Genomic DNA, 8967 nt, shown 5'->3' with positions numbered 1-8967 from the left:
TTCGTCGTCAGCAGTTTAGGTGGATGAGCAATTAAAAGCGGTTTCAAGTTTTGGTTGTTCACTTGTTTGCTATATTAAGTTACACTTTGAATCTCTACTTCTGCATGTATGCCTAATCTATAATTTGGCTGGGCAAAGCCTGGAATTCTCTTGGTGTCACTCACATCTCTTTACCTTGCTTTCCTCCCATTTACTACAATGGTTGTCTCTGCTGTTTATTGGAGCTTGGATCCTACTCATAATTGGTTCATGTGTATCTGCCCTGGCTAACCTCAACAGAAAGTATTTTTTGAGATTTGAACGTAAGGTAAAGGCACTTTCCCTAATCCGTCCATCATACCTTGTTTTGATGCTGCTCCAGTGATCACTTTTCTTCTGAGTTCTTTCATTACATAAAGTCATCTAACCACAGCTTCTAGGGTTCTTATTGCCTTATTGGTTGTGGTGATCCCCATGTTCTGTTCTTGACTTGTTCTAATCAAGCTCTGTTTAATCTCCAAGAAGCAGAAGTTGAATCGGTTTGCAAGCATAATGTAGAACTTGTGAAGCATTGGAGGATATGTCCTAAATTGTTTACTGTTGGCGGAAGCCAACGTCCTGAGGTCCTACGGACTCGTTCTGGCTGAAACAAGGGGAAGTCATAAGGCGCATACTCGATTCTTTCAGGTTTTTAGTCATTCCTTTGTTTAGATTCTTAAAAGTAAATCAGATATTTACAAATTGATAATGTGTGAATATTTATGCCACCAGAATTGACGTGTTTTCTTTTATTCTAATAATAACAGCATGGAAAACTCCAAATGCTTGAGTGATTTGGCAGAATTGTTGATTTGAGAATAACACTATCCTGTAGAACAACTGAAAAACCGTGTAAAACCTTGAACAAAAAGAAATTGGTGAAAACTGGAACTGCCTTGAATTAGTGAGTATGTAGTTAGGTTACTAGAGTCCTAACTCGCTTTTCTTGTCTTGTGTTTCTTTTTTGTGTTTTTCTGGTGCAAACTCTATTTTATCACACTTTTCATAAGCCAGGAGTCTTTACCAAACCAACCGCTTTACTCTTTGGGGTGGAGGTCGGGTCTACATACATCTCACCCAGCCTAGACCCCACATGCGGGTGGGATATATTGGCTTGTTTGGTTTGGTCTTGGGTTGGAATTGCGTAGAATTTTAAAATAATGGTAATAAGATAAATGGGTGAAATTTTGGAACGATCATAATACCAAAATAATTCTCATTGCTTTAGAAACAAGGTAGCTATGTAAATATGTCTGTTCTTTGATTCTAAAGTACAATATGTTTCATATCTTCCAAGCTTTCGGCTTCTTCCGTTGGTGAGCTGGGTATCAATGTTGCAAAGAGAAGGAAAACAAAATGAAATAACGAAATACGAGAGGACCAAATCCCCAATGTGGGGTAAAACATCATTAAACTCAACATAATTTTAGACAGCAAGATTGCTACGTATCATGATTTTTATTTTGTTGTCGAATGTTGTTAACAGACGGGCAAGTCTGCTGGTGGCGTCTGCAACGTCTCCAATATTCCAACTCCATTGTCTACTAAGAACACCGTGGCCAAACCCCAACCGATGTGAACATCCAAGTGACAGTGCATAATCCAGGCACCTGAGGAAAGCAAAATTGAAAAATGAGGGACATGTTTCTAGGAAATGTAAGCTTTTTGCTGAACTTGATTATAATAGTGCCTCCCATTCTTTATGTAACGCCCATAGCCTAAAGCAGCTGGCTGACTCAATAACCTCCAAATCAACTTAAAACCATGGTGGAAGTTATTGGTAGCCCTCCACTTTTAGCTAAAGTGCTCACAAATCTAATTTTCTATCCATACCGGAAGGGTTGCCATATTTTACCTGGATTATCAGCAACAAATCTAATGACTGCCCATCCGTTGACAGGTAGACTGACAGTATTTCTCAGAGGTGGATCCACGAGGTTGAACTTAGAGGTGTCCTTTGCTGGGTTGAAGTTTCCAAATCCCTCTGCAACTATGTAGAAATCATATCCATGAAGATGGATTGGATGGTTCTCGGCTGTGAAGATACTTGTACCTTGCAACACTATCTGGACCTTTGCTCCATATTTTAACTTGTAGACCTTGGTGCCACGTGTAGGTTGCCACAGAGACCGGCTTACGTTACCGGTGTAATCAAAGGTCACCGGAGGCTTCGCGGGGAAGTCGGTGGTGAAAACTCCGGGGACGCCATGGTGATGTGCTTGCAGCAGAGAGAAGTTGGATGGGAGTACAAAAGATACGTTGTTCATGCTTGCAGTGAACCGAGTCCTGTTTGGAGCCTGACATGTACTGGCACTGGCGGTTGGTGGGCATGGATTTATTCCAAGTCCGGCTGTGATGAAGAGACTCTCATCGATCTTAGTTGGAACCAGAGTTTTACCTGGACTCCTGAAGCTGGTGCTGAAGGCAGTGGCAGTGGCTGTGTCGTTAAATGCTGGGAGAGAAGGCATAATGGGCTTAGAAGAAACTCCCTTTGCTGGACAAGGGGCGGTTTTATACTCCAAAATGGCTGTGGTTGTAGTGTTGTCGAATGGGGCTCCTTGTGCACTGGCATAAGCACGTGCAGCAATGTAGTATCTAGCCGGTGGCTGGTCGGCCTTGATGAGTACATCGGTGGTTTGGCCTGGTCCAAGCATGAGGACCGATGTGGTGAAGGGTTTGACGTAGGAAGCATCAGCTCCCACAACAGTGAGTTTGTGGTTAGCAATACTGAAAAAAAGCTGTTGATTCAGACCAGCATTGATCACCCTAATGAGGTTTGTCTCACCTGAATCCACTGGAACTATGACGGTATCTACATATAAAACAGCCGAGAATTAGTAAAATATTTTAAAAAGTTCATCCAAATCTCAGTCATGTGTCCGTTAACAACTATCAAGATTCACCAAAATCTCGCTTTTTCCATGCTTGTGGTTTTAAATTACGAAAAACTTAACTTGAACTGATACGCAATGAGTTTGTGTGACAGTTCTATGGAAGCAAACCTTTGCTGGAGCAGTTATAGAGGTCACCAGGTTGACCATTGATGGTATATGCATCAGAAATATTTGGAGCTCCTCCGGTTCTCATGGCTTCCCTTATAACATCCAACGGGTTAGCATTCCACCATTCACCTGTGCATCATCATTTTATTCTGTCATCTATCTCAATTATGTGAAATCTACATATATTTATATCTTGTTGGATGGATAGCATACCAAGAACAACGACTGAATCACGCTTTGGCTTGGCAAATGGATAGGAATCTCCTTCTTTAGGGCGAATGACAATGGCACCATAAACAGTGGCTCTGACCCACGAGCTATGTGCATGCCACCATAGCGTTCCCTCTTGTCCTGAAATCCTGAACTTGTAGGTGTAACTCCCTCCTGGCCTAATCGGACATTGAGTTATGAACTCCGGTCCATCTGCCCATGCTGTCGTCATTTGTCTAACACCATGCCTGAAGATTTAGAAAAACGAATTAAAAACACCCTCATTTTTAACAAAGAACATCTATTTATTCATAATGCATGGGGTTATACCAGTGAATGGTAACGTTATCTTTAGCTCTGTTGACGACATTTACCACTAGACTATCACCATTGTTCACTTCCAAGGTCGGGCCTGGAAATTGCCCATTCACCGTCATAACTTTCTGAGTTTTGCATAGCCTTGTCACTTTTGTTTCTTGAACCTAATCCCATGCCAAATAGTTAGTATCAACCATAAATATTATCAAGTGATTAAATAAAAATATATAGCGAAGTCGAGGAAAGAACGTACGACAAAGTCATAGTAGTGAGCTGTTGCATTTGCCAAAGTGAACAAACTTGAAACCAAAAGCAACAAGCCCAAGAGGGACAAAGCACGTAAACCGTTGCTAGTAATGCGGGTTGAGGCGGGACCAGTTGTCATCCTTTTTGGCTCTAATGTGTGAATGCTATACTCAATCAAAGGAGGTAGAATAGATGAATTGTGGAATTGGGAAAGAGAACGAGTTTCTTATATAGAGAAGAAAAAGATAGTGAGAGTTGTTTGAAGTTGGCAAAGTAGGTTTGGATTTTGGGTGATGGTCCGTCCACAAAGGCAATATTATTCAACCCGAGTTGGTGCACCCACTGACCTATCAAAACGTTATAAATTTTCCTCATTGCTTGCTTCAGAAGTCTACTTTCTTTCCCTTTTAGTGTCTTTTTCAATAAATTAAAGACACCTGCTTTCTTTAATAGAATATTCTCACCAAATTGACTAAATGTGTTTGTTTAGCTCGTGGTTCGTTGCAAACATCGTGACTAGAAGGTCATAAAAAAACTAATATCTTTGTTAAATGTAAGATTTACAGTGTTTATAAAGACCTCTATTACAAAAAATAATTAAAACACGTAGTTTTTATCTGATATTCCGTCTTATTAGACACGATATATGTTGTGGATTTGCTATAGGAGTCCTATTAGTAATAATTTGTAAGTTGAAAGTCCCCCCAGAAGTTGGTTTATTAGCAACCAAGATTTTAGTTTGATTTAAACTAATCCCATTGCCTCCTAGTTCCTGATGAAATGTACAACTACTTATGCACATGGTACCAAACATAAATGTGGTTAAATATGCTGGTGGCGATATGGACTTATTGTTGAACCGTTTTGGTCTTTTTATTTTTGTATGGTTTTTCAAATTCATGAAATAAAATTTTGTGGATTTGCTTCTAAAATGATATACTACACAGACAGGGGTCCATGTTTGACAAAGGTAGTGTGGGAGACTGGGAGTTATAGTTGGATTCGGTTCCTGGTGGGTTCTGGTCTTTTAAGCCAACTAACTAGTGGGTTATTATATTTTTGATTTGGCTCTTGCATTATGCTTAGGACGGGGCGGTATGGAATGCAGGGGCGGACCTATTATATTGGATACCGTGGAACGGGCCACCTCTTCGTTCCTCCGTCTTAGTGCAAAAAGTTATAGGGTCGTAAAAGGTTCCATCATATTATTTTGTTTTGTGTATCATTTTTTGTTTTCTGCAACCGTATATGGTGGTGAAATAAGTTTTCTATGGTAGAGTTGGTTTGCAAGATTTTTCTCTCATAATAGACCTAGGTTCAAATCTTGTTTGTGTCATTTTTTTAGTTTTTAGTTTTTAATTTCAGATTTATTATATGTTTGGAAGAAAAAAAAATTCAATAAAAGACTTGAACACAAAAACTCATACATCCAAAGTACGTCTTTGATGAGATGAGGTGTCCTGAGATACACAGAGAGTTGCATTTACAAACCTTTTTCTGTACAAAAATTGTGTGGACTTAAAAGATGTATTACTTTGGTTTAAAATTTAAAAAATAGGATCCTTTTTCAAGAAGATGGTAAGAGCAACAAGTATCAATCTTGTGGAGTTATCTCCATTGTTGATAAGATTTGAGTAGGGGTGACTTCGTAAAACCACTGTGGATTTTCTTGGTTGTACTTCAAGGATCCTTGGATGAACCGAGGCGTGCGTAAATTAGTCTGGACACACTCGGTTAAAAAAAAGGAGCAACAAGTACATGCCGATCGTTGATTATATGTTTTCATTTTTTTTTTTGAAATTAGTGTTGCATTTGTCGGATAACATTTTTGTTTTATGCTTATGTATTTGCATTTTAGAAAATATAAAATGGGCATAAGACGATATTTTGGAAAATCAAAATTAGTTAAAGAAACGGGAAACATAATCATCACGAATTGTGAATATGATTTTTGATGTTTCATTGCTTGCATAACTTGTATACAAAGAAACACACATTAACTATTTAACTACTAAAAGTCTAATGTGTATCTTTGTCATCAATAATTGTTGTGGTTTTTGGCAAGCTAGACAAAAGAAAAGAGGGATAAAAACAAGAGGAAAAAAACATATTAATAACCGCTAATAAATTAAGTATTAGAGGCATTAATTTACTGTTCACTTGAATTTATATAATTTCCTACATACATGAATAAATCAAATGATCTTTGACCTAGTAGTATCGTAGTCTTTGGCATCTTAGGAGGTCAGAGATTTAAACTTCATCACAGGTGAGGAAAGTGTGTGAGTTTATTTGTTGTATTTGTTATATATAAATATTATATATTTTATAAAAAAACGTACATAAATGAATAGTGTTTTTGGAAAAACTTCTTAGTGGAGGAAGACTTTGATTATAAATGGATTGTTTCCGATTTCATTGTGTATGATCTAAGTAAAAACGCGTTTTGACTTTTGAAGTGAAAATGAAATCAGTGATGTCATATAGATTGGTCTAACAGCTTAAATATTTTTTTTAAAAAAATAGAAAATAGAAAATTAAAATCTTTAAAAAATATTGGGATGTTAATTTTGTAGCAAAATAAATCAACAAATTTAATTGACCGGTAGTGTCGAACCAATTACTTAAAGTTGGTTGGTACTTGGTATTAGAAGTTGTGTACCACAGTAAATTTGTTTACCTCTTAATAGTTTCATAAAGAGACATTATTTAAATCGTTAAAAAGTGAATCTTGTTTAGCAAAAAAAAAATATGTTTTTTAATGGTTCTAAAATTCTCTGTATAATTTTGTATCATGTGTCTTCCTTAACCATTAAGCGTCTTAATTTCATTGTAAACAATTATCAAACAATTATATTTCATTTTGCACTATATCATGAGATTCTTTTAATCATTCTGACCACTTAATCATTATACATCAAATCATTTAGTAACTGCCAAACATGCCCTATAGTCTTACGGTACCGATTTATATTTTCATTATTTATTAATTATAGTTTTGTTGATAGTACACCATATTTTGATTTTTAGATATTAAATATCTTTTTTTTTCATTTTGCTAAATTATAATATGAATGTATATATACAAAACTCGATTGAATTCATTCGTCTAACCTTAATAACTGGTGCACATCTCCACGGTCCATCGTCATTCCTCGGTGGCCGCTTGTATTAAAGTAACGGTAAATGTTTGTATTATATGAAAGTTATTTGAATACTTGTATAGGTAGTGTTAAGTGGTACAATATTTATCTACATGTTATTTAAATGCTCAATGGTTTTAACGTAACTTCAACTTTAACGATGTTGGTATAAAAACGTACCAGCATGCACCAACATAAAAAAAGTTGGTACCAATTTAGTTCACACCAAATACAATTAGTCGGTTCATGGTATAAAATTTTACTTAACAATTATAACTGATTGGTACATGGTTTAGAGGGGAACCCATGGTATTACACTTAGCTCCAACAAATTTCATTAGTTTAGATAATTTCAAAATCAATTATATTATTAAAATGTTTTATAATTATATCATCCCACTATATATTTAAAAAAAACTTAATATAAAATGACTAATAAATAAATCTCATTATTGGAAAATATTAAAAATAACATCTCTCTCTATTCGCCGGAGAGTTTTAGAGAATTTTGTATGTTTAGAATTTTCTCTAAGTTTTTCTCTATTTTAAATAACAAGATACAACTCATGTTAGAATAACACAGGGAGCAAAACTCTATTTTCTCTATTGTACAATTATTGTTGAAGATTAAATGGTCAGAATAATTAAGAGACCCTATTGATATAGTGTAAAATGAAATATAATTGTTCGGTAATTGTTTACAATAGAATTAGAGTGTTGAATGGTTAAGGGAGATCTATGATACAAAATCATTCAAAGGATTTTAAAATCATTAAAAGATAGATTTTTTTTTTCAAACAAAAACTTATCTTTTAACAATTCAAAAGTTATCTTTAATAAAATTATTAAGAGATAAACAAAGAATCAATATCTCAATCGATGAAGTTTAACAAATTCCGGTCAATATTAAATTTTCGGCCAAATGACTTTTATGGTTGTGGTATTAATTTTAGTCTAGTCATCATAACTACTTCATGGGTTGATGTCAACGCAGCAATTCTAGAAACTAAAGACTAAAATTCTAACTATTTTACAGCAATAAAATATTACTTTTTTTTAAATAATGTGTGGTTTACACAAGTATACAAGTATTAAATAAATTTTAAAGTGTTTTTAATAACTTGAAGATTAAGTTACGAATATTAAGTAATTATTATCTTTTGATGGACATAAAATATGGATAAGAAAAACTTCTATAAAATTGTATAGAATCACTTTACAATATTCATACAAACGATTGTGGTTCAAATGCGGTGATTTCGGACTACTCGTAAAGCAGGTGGCCTTGGGATTAGTTGGCTGACATAGCGGGTTAGATATTTAGGTTAATTAAAAAAAGTTTTTATTTTATTTTTTGTGAATGATCAAACATCTACATTCTTTTAGAATTAAAGAAGCACAAAAATATCATAGGAAAACGCCTTTTTTTTTTTAAGTATATAAATATATTTTATATACACAAATGCAACAAATAAACTTATACATCCTTTTCATCATTGATGAGATTTAAACCCATGACATTTTAGGAGGCAAAAGACTCAGATATCGCTAAGCTAAAGGCCCATTGGTAGAAAATATATTTTTAATGAAAATTTATTTTTAAAACTAAATTCGATAACCATTTTACTTAAAAATATATTAAATGTAATTGAAATTGAATTCAAATAAATTAGAATAAGAAAATGAGTATTTTATTTTATTTTAATTTTATATTATTATTGTTATAGTTTTGATTTATTTTTAACCGGATTTTTTTTATTGATATGAAGATGTATACGTACAACTTCGTTGTTTATTCATTTACAAATACAATTTCATATGTTAAGTTCTATATAAAATTTCCTCTAGAGTTTTTACATGTTTATTCATTTGAAGTTGCACATCTTCACTATGAGACTTCACATGTGAAGCTTCTTATGAAAGTGCACAATAAAGAATGTCATTATTTTGTGTTTTATTATCTTAATACGATAATCAATCTAACTTGTTGATCAAATTAAATGGATAACCAAGATTTGTTCTTATATATA

The 8967-nt window shown here is 34.4% G+C and overlaps 1 protein-coding gene across 1 annotated transcript; it reads right to left on the bottom strand.

Moving 5' to 3' along the window:
* Positions 1–1223: 1223 nt before the first annotated feature.
* LOC112518773 (laccase-5-like) lies at positions 1224–3691 on the bottom strand. The gene is made up of 5 exons (XM_025126573.1): positions 3561–3691; positions 3234–3478; positions 3021–3149; positions 1874–2830; positions 1224–1628 (listed from the first exon to the last, which is right to left on the bottom strand). Exons 1-5 carry the CDS (start codon positions 3665–3667, stop codon positions 1498–1500), a joined length of 1569 nt encoding a protein of 522 aa, XP_024982341.1. The 5' UTR covers positions 3668–3691; the 3' UTR covers positions 1224–1497.
* Positions 3692–8967: the final 5276 nt, after the last annotated feature.

This window comes from Cynara cardunculus (genome assembly GCF_001531365.2).
Source record: "Cynara cardunculus var. scolymus isolate 2C chromosome LG 1, CcrdV1, whole genome shotgun sequence".
NCBI lineage: Eukaryota > Viridiplantae > Streptophyta > Magnoliopsida > Asterales > Asteraceae > Cynara > Cynara cardunculus.
This window is presented reverse-complemented; position numbering and strand designations above follow the sequence as displayed.

Bases quoted from the DNA above. Each gene is read 5' to 3' on its own strand.
- LOC112518773 (XM_025126573.1), bottom strand. From the start codon at position 3,667: ATGACGGTGAATGGGCAATTTCCAGGCCCGACCTTGGAAGTGAACAAT. The intron at 2,831-3,020 runs GTTTGCTTCCAT...TTTTATATGTAG, and splicing joins CTATAACTGCTCCAGCAAAG to ATACCGTCATAGTTCCAGTG. The intron at 1,629-1,873 runs GTAAAATATGGC...TGCTTTCCTCAG, and splicing joins ATTTGTTGCTGATAATCCAG to GTGCCTGGATTATGCACTGT.